The 13,805-nt window shown below is 38.7% G+C and overlaps 1 protein-coding gene across 3 annotated transcripts in view; it reads left to right on the forward strand.

The window, feature by feature from the left end:
- Positions 1-614: 614 nt before the first annotated feature.
- The window catches only part of Suco (SUN domain containing ossification factor), a 60,658-nt gene continuing 47,467 nt past the window's right edge, over positions 615-13,805 (forward strand). For 2 of the 3 annotated variants that reach the window (XM_041662508.1, XM_041662507.1), the window contains exons 1-2: positions 819-1,023; positions 13,351-13,462. In XM_041662508.1, the coding sequence (XP_041518442.1) occupies positions 962-1,023; positions 13,351-13,462 (174 nt within the window). In that variant the 5' untranslated portion in view covers positions 819-961. Of the gene's footprint in view, positions 1,024-13,350; positions 13,463-13,805 lie in introns of all 3 variants that reach the window. The other variant, XM_041662509.1, reaches the window with a different exon arrangement.

Genomic DNA, 13,805 nt, shown 5'->3' on the forward strand with positions numbered 1-13,805 from the left:
CAGTCCCAGCCAATCCTATGAGAGGAAACCTCGACACGCCTCTTTCTATCTTCCAATCAGCATTTACCTCAATAAGCCAGACCCACTGCCTTGGGTAAACCGATTTTTAAATTACGTTAGTAAGGCTTTCTTCTGACCGTCCCCAGTAATTCTAGGCCATTCCATGACTGTGCTCAAAGGAAGAAAACCGGACGTAACAATGACGAAACTAGTCAGTCTGGAGCTGAGAAGTGATAACTCAAAAATTCTAGAATCAAACCCGCCGATTCTAAGGAGCAAGAAAAGGGGTTCGGGTAGGAGGACTACAACCCCCAGGCGGCCGTGCGAGGAGGCGGCGCGCGCAGCAAGAGGGGCGGCCCATTCAAAGGCGGAAGGCCGAGGGTCACAGGACTTCCTGTTCGAACGCCAGCAAGTGGGCGGGACCCACGTAGGCAGGGCGGCGGTTGAGTCGCTCGGGAGCTTTGTCAGCGGCGGGGGCGTGGCCCGCGCGGAGCCTGGTGTAGCGAGCGGAGAAGGACGTGGGTGACGCGTCTCCTTCCAGCTCAGCGGCGTGCGTGGTGTCGGGGCCCGGGCGGCCATTGGCTGTTGAGAGGCGAGTACGCGGCGGCCGTTGGTCGCTGGCAGCACGGAGCGAGGGCTCGAGCGGGCGGGGCGGGGATGGGGAGGCAGTGGCGGCGAAGGCCGGAGGAGGCGGGCGCGGGCGAGCGGGCGGACCCAGCGGCGGCGGCGGCAGTCCCCGGAGCGTCCCTGTGAAGAAGCGTCCCTGTCCGCGCTGCCGTGGGCCTTTCGGGGAGGCCGGCCGGGAGGCAAGCCACTGCGGAGCCGCTCCCCTAGCGCCACAGCCCTTCGGACTCTCGGTCCCAGCCTCGCGCTCCTGCTCTGGCTCCTCCATCTTGGCCTCGGCAGTGACTGCTGCGGGGAGGATGTGCCGCCTCCTGGCAGGGGGAAGAAGGAGGAGAAGATGAAGAAGTACCGGCGGGCCTTGGCCCTGGTCTCCTGCCTTTCTCTCTGCTCGCTAGTCTGGTGAGTAGGGGCGACCTCGCGGGACTTTTCGTGGGCACCATAGGGGAGAGGGAGCAGGTCGGGTCACACCCCCAAGTCATCTTGGCTTTTGGGGGTTGCGGGTGCTCCTGCTTCCCAAGCAGGGGACACAGCGGCCTCCCGGCTCCTCCTCTTGAGATGATCGAGTTGTGTTTTGGAATTTACAGAGTCCGACGAGGGGGCGGGGAAAGGGAACAGAGGGGGATCACTTGGTGCCTTTGTACTCAGGTGCTCCCGCGCTGCAGATGGGGCAGTTTGGGTAGTGTTCAGAGAGCTGGCGAGCGAGTAACTCGGTTTTCCTGGCAGTCATTTGCTTTCCTTATGAGGTCAGGGCATGGGAGAGTCAGGTGTGATGCGTTCCGGACCTGTGATTTTGAAAACGTGAGTCGGCATGAGGGTAAGAGTACCGTATAAAACAGTTGTTCTTCTGGTCAGTTCTCTCGCAGTCTTGACCAGTGGTCCCTTTGGGGCTGCTGTTCTTGAAGCACAGGTCTTATGAAGCCCTTTTCTGGTTACCTTGATGGAGAAGGTATCACGGAGTGTCTACCGTAGTTTTCGGTCATGGCGTTTGGTACTGGGAGAGTAAACTAATCTGCTACCTATTCCGTTCTTTGTCTCTGAAACTTTAAGTTCGTTTTAAGCGTATCTCTGGTTTCTGAGGAGCAGAAATAGCTTGTGAGCCAAAGGATTGCCAAAGGTGTACTTGGGAAAGCCATTCTTTCTGAAGGAATTCCTGGGAGAATTCCTTCAGCGTCGTGACGTTTGGTGACCGAAAGGATGGCCTTTCTGTTGAAGTGATTTTGTTTCTTACATTAAAATCTAGGTAGACTTTCTTATTTAGCTTCTTCAAAGCACTAACAACAATTCCGTTTTATGGGTGTGTAATGGAATCCAGGGACTCTGAAGTTGTAGAGTTGTTGCTCCTATAGAATAATATATTAATAAGGGTGAAAAGAAACCTCCTGTCTGAGAAAATCTGACTGGAAGGGTCTATATTTTGGAGAACAAAATGTTTGGTCTCCTGTTTGTCATTCTGAGCCCTTTAAATACTCCTTAACAGAAACAGGTATCTGAAACGGGTGTGGGGTTAGACAGCAATTTCTTAGAGTTGATGAGCTTCTCCTTGTGGCCATTTTTCTCCTCTTGTCCAGAAGTTGTCTCCAAGTTGTGCTACCCACTTCTGTTTTGTAGTTGGAGTGTTTGTTGAATGTTCATATTATAATCAGTTTCTGGAGTTTAACTCTTTACCTTCTAGTATTACTCATTTTAGTCTGATCTTACACTGTCATCGTTTGATAGATTGTGATAAACCTTTCTGTTTTTGTCTTTCCTGCTTAGAGTATTATAGATTTACCTTAACAGAAAAACAAACCCAGCCTGTCCATCTCATTCATAATGGTTGCATTTTTTTCTTTTGCACACTGTTAATCATAATTCTTGGATAAGTAGGACATTGTATTCTAGGTGTGATTGTAGCATAGCTACAGAACAGCGGTGGTAGCCAGTGTTTGTCAGCCATGCCGGGCATGTGGCATGTGTACATTTTAGCATCTTTGTCAGTACAGCCCACTCAGGTAGGTAATGGTAACTTCATTTTGTATTTTACAGATGAGTAAGTAGAGAGGCTGAGTTAAGCTTGTAACTGAGAAACATGGTTAAGGTTAAGCAGCTACTTCATTCTGGAGCTTAGATTTGAACCTCTTTTGACTATAGGTTAAATAAGGCCCGTGTTATAGACAGATATGGTGCCATCACTTACTAGATACAACCACTCCAACATGTTATATAACTTCTTTGAACTTTAGTCATTGGAGTCTCAGTATGATAAAATTGATCCATTCGTATCCAAGTTACTAGAAGTAAATGAGGTAACACATAGGCCACTCTTTATAGTAAACAGTAAGGACATTGTATTTATGTACTTCATTACAAAAGCATTCAAAGGTGTTTTCTTACGTTATTGTGTAGTAAACATTGTGACTCTTAAAAGTGAGCAGTCCATCTTGTTTTCAGTACTGAAGCTATAGTGGCTAAGAAGCCCCTTTGTTAGTTCCTACTGCTGCTGTAACAAATTACCAGGAATTCAGTGGCTTACACGTAGTTATTTTATAGTTCTAGGGTGTGTGTGCAGGAGTCCAAAATCAGTCTCGCTAGGCCAAAATAGTTAAGGAGGAATAGCTGGTTCATCCTGGGGGATAGGGGATTCCCATTTCTTTACTTTAACTTCTAGGGGTTGCTTGTATTCTTTCTCCTGTCTCACATCACTTCAACCTCTTTCTTCAGCCTTCAACATCTGCTTATGACTCATCTTCTTGCCTCCTCTTCCTCCTCTAAGGAGTTACTATATTGGGTGTACTCCTGGTCAAATCTAGGAGACTCTTCATGTCTCAGAACTCTTAATTTGCTGAGGTCTTCAAAGTCTCTTATAGTATAAAGAAAAAAGATGCTTGAGATGCAGAACTGACAATCATTGGCATGGGAAGTTGATCATCTCACTGAAGTGGAAGATGTGATCCATGCCTTTGAATAGATGTTCTAATTACTAAAACTGTGCATGTGCCTTTAAAATGTGTCTAATTTTTTGTAAGTTATATACGTGTGCTAATATGACATAGTATATTAGTATATATAATTACATAAGTTAGGTATTTAAGAAAGTTAAACATTGTTTTAATATTACTGTTTGTTTCCATTAAAGTTGTAATTTTCAATGAGAGCTGTATGATTGACTAGATTATTTTATATCAAATGTAGATGAGGAATGGTTTACATTGGTTAGTCTTCTTAGCCTTTCTATTTTCTTAATGGCTTATGCTTGTAATACTATGTTGACTGTTTTTTGAAAAAAAAATGTTGTAAGGGTTTATTTAGTTAAAACAAGATAAGATAATCCTTCAATCTTCTTAGCTGGACACATGTGTAAACCACAGTGAGCGAATCATGGTATGCTGGAGGTAAACCCCACTGCTTTTGAACTTCCATTCTTTCTTTGGATTTCTGGCTATAGGTCCTGCAGTTTTTGATGTGTGTCCAGCTAGCCCTTAAGATGAATAAATCTGTACATCAATCTTAGTAAAGGCTTGTTTTTAAATAGTAACAGATCTCTCCTGTCTGGGCCTCAAAGGATGATCTTGGAAGAGCTAATATTTAGACCAATGAGAAGAGCTTGACATTTAACCAACTCTGATATATTTGACAAAAATATAAAGGCACATAGAAAGGACATTAGAAGCATCAAATGAAGAATTTGTATTTTAGGGTATCCTTCCTGTTATTCTATCATAAATTATGCCTTTGGGTCAGTTATTTCTATGAATCTTAGTTCTTGCCTGTTTATATTTTCCAAGGTGAATAATTCAAAGAGGGAAACTTGTATTACAAGCAAAGGGAACATTTTTGTGAGGTTATCTAGAGTGTTTAGTAGGGATGTAGAAAAGGCTAAAAGGAATGTTAGAAGTAGGTTTTTGAAGAGATTTGATTACAATGCAGGTGAACTCTGATTTTAACCAGACAATGAGCAAGTGAAGTAGGTTAAATGAGAACAAAAGAGGCAGGCCATGTTGATATTTTAATTAGATTACTAGCAAATATAAAATTGATTGACAGACTTTGGAGGTGGTAGGTCATTAATGGAGATGCAGTAGGAGAGCATTGGGAGCTGTGTAAATTAAGATGTAACCTTAGGCATATGTCAGTCCAGTTTTCATGGATGGAAGAGGTTTTTTTTTTTTCATTTTTCCCCCTTGGGTTATGATTCTATTTCTGTATTCTTAATTTTTTCCTCTCATAATTTTTTCAACGTCTTATTTTTGTTAATACATGGACAGAAAAACAAGAAACATGAGCTATGTGTTAGCTTTTTCTCTTTATTATTTGTATAAACTTTGAAAATTTCTGTTCTGTCTTTTACCTGGAAATTTTTATGAAAGATTGGGAAAAAAATGGGGTTCGTTCATGTATAGTAGGAGAATAGCATGTGGTGCTTGGAAGCAGTGGTACATCTTTATGAAAATCTGTAGCATCTGTGTCCAGACACAAAAAGGCAAATGACTCTTAATGTTCTTTGAATTATTTTTAGGAGCTGGAGATGTGGTTCATGTTGCCCTTTAAGGTTAGACATTTGAAGATGTTTTAGAATGTAAGTAGAAATAAGCTTGGCAGATAATGAAAAAAGAATCAAAGATATTAACACTTTATTTATCTTTGAGCATTATCATTTCATATTTGTTTGTGACTAGTAAATTATTCTTTCACGTCTCAAGCTGAGCAGAGAAATGAACCCAATACATATAGTTAACGTTCTTGCACTTCTAATGAAAAGGGAGATGCTTAGAAAAGTACTAAATTGCCTTTTTCCCCCCTCAAGTCATCTTCAGTTATGAATATTATACATATAAATACAGTATACACACACTTATTTTGTAGCTTATTTATATATGGAAATAAATAAAACACCCTGCTTGAAACAGTGATTTACACATTTCAAATTGTTTTTTAGTGCCAGCTACCTAATACATAGAGCAGAAAACACAGTTTTTACCTGCATTATCTATTTTGTTTTCAAGACCATATTATGAAGGGTTTTCACAAAGTATAATTCTACATGTCACAAGGGAATGGGAAATTGCTTTTGAGTATTTTCAGTATAAAATACAATCCCTTGGGTTATGCTTATTTCATAAATGGAGTGCTTTTTTGTTGTTGTTTTGTTTGCTTTTGAAGGACCTGTCTTTTTTTGTGTATAAAGCCTTGGGGTTTCTTAAGTGCTAGACAAGTACTCTACCTTGTTCTGCACCCCAACCCCATAACTTTATTTTTGTGATGAATTACTAGCTAAAGTGATTTTTGTATTTTACATACAAGTAAAAGTGACATCTAGCTTTATTTATCAATGTTTTATAATGTTGACAGGGTTCTTAGGTATCTTGTACTAAGTACTACTATTTTGTATGTTCTGATTCATTCCCTCTGGGTACTTTGGTAGCTTATTAAATAAAATAGGAAAATAGGAAAGGCTATAGATTAGTTTTATTGTTGTTTTTTTGAGACAGGGTTTCTCTCTGTAACAGCCCTAGCTGCCCTGGAATTAACTCTTGTAGAACAGACTGGCCTCGAACTCACAGATATCATCCTACTTCTGCCTCCCGAGTACTGGGATTAAAGGCATGTGCCGCCCCTACCTGGCTAAGGCTATATATTAGGATTTAGAATATTCCACATTTTTTCACAAATTTATTTAAAGTAATTCTTTGTTAGCTGCAATATATTTGGTACAGAGAGGGAAGCAGTAAGTGTGGGACTTGAGCTTTGTGTATAAGTTGCTTGTCATAATACAGGTAGACACCTGTATTAGAGTAGTGGAAAGGGTCTGGTATTAATTTTATGATCATTGCAACTCTTGTGAAATATACAGCCTTTTAGTATGGACATTTTCATTTAAAGATGGAGAAGGAAGACACATGGACATTAAGCAACTTGGCCAAGTTTTCTCACAGCTACTTTGGGATGGATCCAGAATCCAGGTAGCTATGAGTTGTGAGCCTGTGTTCTCTTAACCGTCATTTTCTGCCTCTGTGCCAGTAGAAACTTGAACTAGTTTCTTTGCCTCCTTTTTTGCAGACAGATTTCTTATTGAAAAGGTGCCTGGATGAGCCAAGAGAGGATTTAAGAGCAGGAGTTAACAATCTGAAACTCTTTTAAAAAGCACACTTTCCAGCTGGGTGGTGGTGGTGCATGCCTTTAATCCCAGCACTCAGGACGTGGAGGCAGGAGAATCTCTGTGAGTTCGAGGCTAGCCTGGCTAGAACAAGTTCCAAAACAGCCAGAGCTGTTACACAGAGAAACCCTGTCTTAAGAAAAAGAAAGAAAAAAAAGAAAAAAAGTACATTTTCCTAGGATTCTTACCTTATGGGTATTTTTGTTTTTGTATTCAATTTAATGTTACTGGATTAAATAAACTCAGCTATTTTTATACAGCCAACATCCTAGAAATATGATTAGAATGCTATTGACTTGTTAAAAAAGCTGAGTTTCATAGTAGTTATTAAATGTAAAAAAATAGGACTGGAGTTGCTAGGAAGGCTTGAATGTATGTGCCAGTTATAAACTCTCGTGTGTGAACAGGTGCTTCATGAGCTTAAATAAGATGCTCTGATGATGCTTATATGAATGATGGCTTAATCTGTATGTATGTGTTTCACTGCCTGCAGTGAGCAGGTGGTATTTAATTGTCAAGGGGAAAGAGTATGGGTAAATTAATAATGAATGGATAGAAGTGGTAATGCAGTTAAGCCTAAGGAAAAATGGCAGATATATTTGTGAGAGTATGATAAATTTTATAAGTAAAGCCAAAGAGCTAGATGATAAATATCCAACAAGGGAATTTATTTTGAGGGTTTTGTTTTGTTTTTTGACGTTGTTGTGCTAGATGTGTTTCAGAAGAGAGACTTAACGAGAACAGGTACTTTGAAGCAGAGTAATTGAGTTTGCCACAGCAAGAATGAAGAAAGTAAGTGCATTAAGCACACATTTTATGGAAGTAAATGATCTGGTTATGTGGTTGTGAATTTGACCCATAGTGCAACTGTGGAGTGAAAGTCACAGCATTAAGCTAGTATTCAAAAGAACAGTCGTAGTTTGTGTCTAGCCTGCTCTTGTTGAGCACTCCTTTCCGTTACTCATCTCACCGTCAGCAGATCTACCAAGGCTCCTCTGCATTCTTTGTAGGAGTCTGCCAGACAAGAAAAGGTAGTTTATTGAAACATGTAGATGAGAACATAAACCCTTATATCTTAAATTATGAATTCATGAAATAGGTTCAAAGAGAGAGAGAGAGAGAGAGAGAGGAGAGAGAGAGAAATGTGTGCTTTATGTTGGTGGTGTACAAAAGGAAATGGAAGAGTTAATAAAAGATTGAAAGAGGAATGATCCATTAGTTGGAGGGGAATGAACTAAACCCAGAATTGTGTAAGACTTAAAAATGCAGGCCTGAGAGATTGAAGGCTGGAGTTGTCTTCATAGAGGAAATTATTTTTAAAGCGGAATGTTTGACTTTCGAAACATTTTGAGCTTCTTAGATAATAAGAGTCAAAAATGACAAAGAAAGAGCTTTGAAGACCTGGTACACTGATGCCTTGCTGTAATCCCAGCACTTGGTGGGAGGGAGGATAAGCAATTCAAGGCCAGTCTGTCACGTGAGACAGTCAAGGATAGAAAGGAGGAAACTGGAAACAAAGGTGGAAAGACCTTTAAGATCACTTTGTCAGCAGTTAGTGTCTGATAAGGTTGAAAAGTCTGAAAACAAAAACACCTTGTTTTTTAAGAGGGAGGTGTTGATAAACTTTTGGGAATTGAAAAGATGATGTTTGGGAAGTGGCAGACATGCATTCATACATATTTGTTTGGTAATCTGAAGGAAAAAGAGTTTGTAGAATATTTATCATAAAAAAGTTAATGGCTACAGTAGCCTTACACTTTTTTTTTTTAAATTTTTTATGGTTTATTTAACTTTTTTTATTTTATGTGCATTGGTGAGAAGTGTCAGATCCCCTAGAACTGGATCTTCAGATAGTTGTGAGCTGCCATGTGGTTGCTGGGAATTGAACCTGGATCCTCTGGAAGAGCAGTCAATGCTCTTAACCACTGAGCCATCTCTCCAGCCCCAGCCTTACACTTTTTATTTTAATTTTTAAAAAGGATTAATTAAATTTTGTATATATGTGCATATCTCTGTGTGGGTATGTACAGTGTGAATGCAGTTGTATATGGAGGTCAGAAGAAGACATGGAATTCCCTGGATTTAGAGACTGTTTGTTGTAGCTATGCAACTTGAGTTTTGGGAACTGAACTCTGGTACTCATCAAGAGTTAAGAGTACTCTTAACCACTGAGCCGTCTCTCCAGCCCCATACGTCTGATATTTATCAGTCCCTTAATGAAATTCTTTTAAATGTTTGCCTGAGGATGAAAATTTGAAGACTTAGTCTCGAACCTACTTTTGAGGCTTTTTATTGTTCTATGTGTAGATTTCTGTTTTGTCCAGACTATACTGTTACCCTGGCACTAATTTATTTGGGAACTTTATTTGTATTTTGAACCGAAATTACTATAGAAAAAGCACTGTTTTGAATTTTATAGGATAAATACATCTTGCACAATTTCTTAAAATAGGCCATTTTGACTATGATTAGTGTCTGATTATTTTCAGTAGCTTAAAGAAAAATTTTATTGGCAAAATTAGTAATGGTAGGTTAAGATATAAGACATTACATACCTTGCTCAGTGCTTCTTCGTGATGGATTACTGAAATTATAGATCAATCTTTAGTCATCAATCATTGAATAGATTTGATATATGTAGTATAGTGACTTGAGAAAATCCAAGACCAGTTCTTGAGTGATGGTTGGTAATTATCTGAACTTCTAGATTGAGAGGTTTGATTATCAGCAAGCAGTAGAAAAGAGTTTTCTCAGCTAGACTGAAAGGAGAAGGGACACGTTGTGCTCTTACCTACAAAGAGACTAAGAGACCAAGCAGAAGCAAAGCAGTTTTTAAAGAACCCCATATACATATATACATCCATATCTATATGTGTATGTATTTTAAAATTTTAAAACCAGGTTCCCTATCCTCAGCTGCCCAAGGAACTAACTGGGGACATTGCCTTGGGCTCCTGGGAGCCACTCTAGGTTCAAGTCTCTTGCCAACCCTACAGTGGCTCCCTTAAGTAAGAATTGTGGTTCCGTGCTCCCCTGTCCAACCTTCCTTTATCCCAATCCTCCTGTTTCCCCAAGGCCCCCCCTCCTTCCCTTCTAACTTTTCTCTCCCCATCTCCCCTTACGAATATCTTGCATATCACCATAGAACCTTCATCTGGTGATGGATGGAGATAGAGACAGAGACCCACACTGGAGCACTGGACTGATCTCCCAAGGTCCCAATAAGGAGCAGAAGGAGGGAGAACATGAGCAAAGAAGTCGGGACCACGAGGGGAGCACCCACCCACTGAGACAGTGGAGCTGATCTATTGGGAGCTCACCAAGGCCAGCTGGACTGTGACTGAAAAAGCATGGGATAAAACTGGACTCTCTGAACATGGGAGGCTGGGAGGAGGTGGAAACTTGTTTTTTTTTTTTTTCTCCTTTTCTCAATAAAAAAAAAATAAAAATAAAATAAAAAAAAACACAGAACAGAAAGTAGAATCCTCTTCTGCCTTCATATAGTCACAAGCACTCCCTTAGTAACAATAATATTTTAAAGCAATAAAAAACAGGATTTGACTTCCTGAAAAAAAAAATTTTAAAACCAAGCATTTGAAAGAAAAAAAGTTTGTGCCTATTAAGCAAGACTCTGGAAGCCAAATGACAGTTTGGAACTATTTCATCACCAGTGTTTAACCAGAATGACTTCCGTGTCATTTACTCATTTCTCATAAGTCTTGTATTACTTCATAGAACTTCATAAACATAGTTTAAAAAAATTTAAGTAGTAATGTTAAAGAATAAAACCTGTATTTTTCACTGTTAACTTGAACCGTACTGCCCTAAATTGTCAGCACTGTATTCCTGTATGAAGAATGAGGTGTGAATTTGGTATTGGAAGCATTCTTTAGCATGAGTGTTAACTACTGTTCTACATAGTATAGATGATTAGATTCCTTTACATGCTTCGAATAGTTTAGGTTTAGTCCTTGTATGGTTATGGCTATATAAATGCTGTTCACAGCCGATTCATGTTGTATAATCTGATAGTTCCCTTTTTCCTATCATCTTCCCAGAAGTACTGACATGCTTTTACTAAATTTGCTTTGTTTTCTTTAAGTAAAAAATCTTTCCAGTTACAGGGTATACTTGAGACTTTCAAAGACTGATCATTAGGTATGAATTTTACCTTCTGTCAGGCTCATGACCTTTTGATAACCTTCCATCTAGACTGGTTCCCCTGCGTTCCTTGTTTTTAGCTGTCGTCCTGAAGCTACTCTTTCTAGACAGAAGATAGAGTCCCTTTGATCCTTCTATCTCAGAACCATATTGCTGTAATTGTAGCTTCATAGGTTAGTGAGTCCTTGTATGCATTAGAACTGTCTTTACTAGCACTAGCCTACTTTTATTTTTTTCAAAAGGTATCCATCCTTGTTTCTGGATGTGGTTTTAAAAATCTACCTTATATGTCAATAGTTTGAATTGTGTTAAGATGACATTTTTTCAAGTAAAGCAGTTGTCTTGATATTGGCAATCTCAAATAGTTTGATTTAATAGTTTTCATGTTAAGTTTCTATCTTTTATTTATTGCAAGTAAGGACTTATATAACATTTTATAACTAGGAATGTAATTTTTAATATCTTATTTGTAATAGTTAATTCCTTTATATTTTACACTTATGTGAACTCATCTGTATATGATAAACTTATTATTTGTAACTCATAATAATTTTATTGTTACTTTTCCACTTTGGTACTTTTTTAAAATTGATCCCCCCATACAGTATTTCTGATTACGGTTTTCTCTTCCCTTTTCTCTTTCTCAGCTCTGCACCCACTCAATTCCACCCCTTTTCTTTCTCTTTCTCATTAGAATACAAACGGACTTCTAAAAAATAATAACAATATAAAGTGAAAATAAGCAAACCAGAATAGGATGAAACATAAAATGGACTGGGTAGTGATGGCTCACACCTTTAATCCCAGGACTCAGGAGACAGACAGGCTCAAAAAAAGAAAGATAATAATTAAAAGGAAAAAGAACCAAAGAGAAAGCCTAAGAAGCATATGCAGACACATACACACAGAGAGAAATCCCAGCAAAATTAATATATACACGGAAGACTATAAGAGGGGAAAAAAAAAACAGTAATGCCCAGACAAAGCTGTCTAAGACAAAATGCCATTGAGTTCATTTTGTGTTGGCTGTCTGCTGATGGGCTTGGAGTCTGTCCTGAAGAGTTGTTTTTATACCCAGTGAGACTCCATTGGAGAAACTCAGTTTTCCTTTGGAAGCGATTATCAGTTGGAGATAGCTTCTGGGTTAGGGATGGGAGCTTGTGTTGGCTTATGTTCACTTCCCCTCTCAGTGCTGGTACCCCATCTGGCTTAGACCTGTGCAGGCCCTGTGCTTGCTGCTACAGTCTCTGAGTTCATATGAGCATTAGTCCTTCTGGTGTGTAGAAAGCCTAGTATCCTTGATGTCCTTCATCTTCTCTGGCTCTTATAATCCTCTTCTGAAGGATTCCCTGAGCTCTGAAGGAAGAGATTTGATGGAGGCCTCTCATTTAGAGCTGAGTATTCCAAGATCTCTGACTCATTCACTGTACATTGTCCTGTTGTGGGATATTTCTTTTTTTTTTCTTTTTTAATTCTTATAGCATATGATACTAGTGACAGGAGATAGCGATGCTGGTCTTGTTTCATGATTATTTTTGTTTGTTTTTTTTTATACTAACTTTCTATTATATGGCATATATGTTCCTATACTGTATATGTGTGCTTTTCATTTGAAGAATCTTTATAGCTGTGTAAATTTATCCAGTTGTCTTTTAGTGGAAATGGTGATGGTCCTAGGTATGCATTACAAATAAAATAGATTTGTATCTCAACCAGTTTTGACAGTCTGCTTTCTAATTTGTCTTAATTTAGAATGAAAGTAACTTAAATACTAGGCTAAAAATTTGGTAGAGATTTTTCTATTTCATTGTTATGAGGAACTCCTGAGATTATTTTGACATTAAGATAGCTCAGAGATGTTTGTGTAGTTATTTTTGTTGATTGTTTTCAGCTAAATAATCATAAGGTATTCTATTCTTCCTTGCTAAATTGGTAGAGAATTTTTTGCTTTAGAAGAGCTGTATTTTATTTCATAATATTAGCAACCTGTAGTATTTGTACTTATACAGTTTCTGTTACTTCTGGCTGTCAGAATTCTTTATGTAAAAATAGTTTCAAGTTTTAGATCCATGCTTTGAAATAATTGATGCAGGTTTTAGAGTTATCTTTAAATATTTGTAAATGTCTTCGACATCTGGACACTTTCTCAGGAGGCTAACTCTGATTACGTTCTGTACCTGCTGTGAGAATTATCAGATGCTTCTTTTGTGAGGTTGTTTTTATTGCACTCTCTAGAAATTTATGTATTACTTGGCAGTGATAGCAATAGAATTAATTAGCTTTTTCCCTTTTAAGATATTCATACTCTAAAGTTGTGTTCTTGAGATTAGAACAAGAACTTGTTTTTTATTGCCTCAGGTTGTAGTCTATAAAAAGTGTATGTTAATTTCCTTTCTGTGTTGTTCATTGTTGCTGCTGGTTGGTGTCTGCAGGCTTCCTAGTTGGCATGTGTGCTGTAAAGAGAGTTCTTCAGCTTCAGCATCATATTATCCTCAAGACGACAATTGTGCATTAGAAAGTGAAGACGCACAGTCCCAGAAAAAGGTACCTTAAATGGAATTGACAGTCTTGCTTTCTAAGACTGTCTTAATTTAGAATGAAAGTAACTTGAGAAATACTAGGCTACAAATTTGTTGGGGATTTCTGTTTGTTATGAGGAGCTACCAAGGTAATTTTGACATTATGATAGCTCAGAGATATTTGTGTGTTAATTTTTGTTGCTGTATTTCAGATTTTGGTAACATACCATGTTCTACAGTAGGGAATAAGAATGATGTATATTCAATAAGATTGCTCTTTTATTGCTAAAGAGAAATATACTTTTATAAATTAAAAGCTATCAGCAGTAAGTGCTTAGAGAAGTTGCAGTTGGAGGCTTTGTATTTCC

Source organism: Microtus oregoni, unplaced genomic scaffold (assembly GCF_018167655.1).
Source record: "Microtus oregoni isolate MIOR12 unplaced genomic scaffold, Mior012 000013F_ref0000133, whole genome shotgun sequence".
NCBI classification, from domain to species: domain Eukaryota; kingdom Metazoa; phylum Chordata; class Mammalia; order Rodentia; family Cricetidae; genus Microtus; species Microtus oregoni.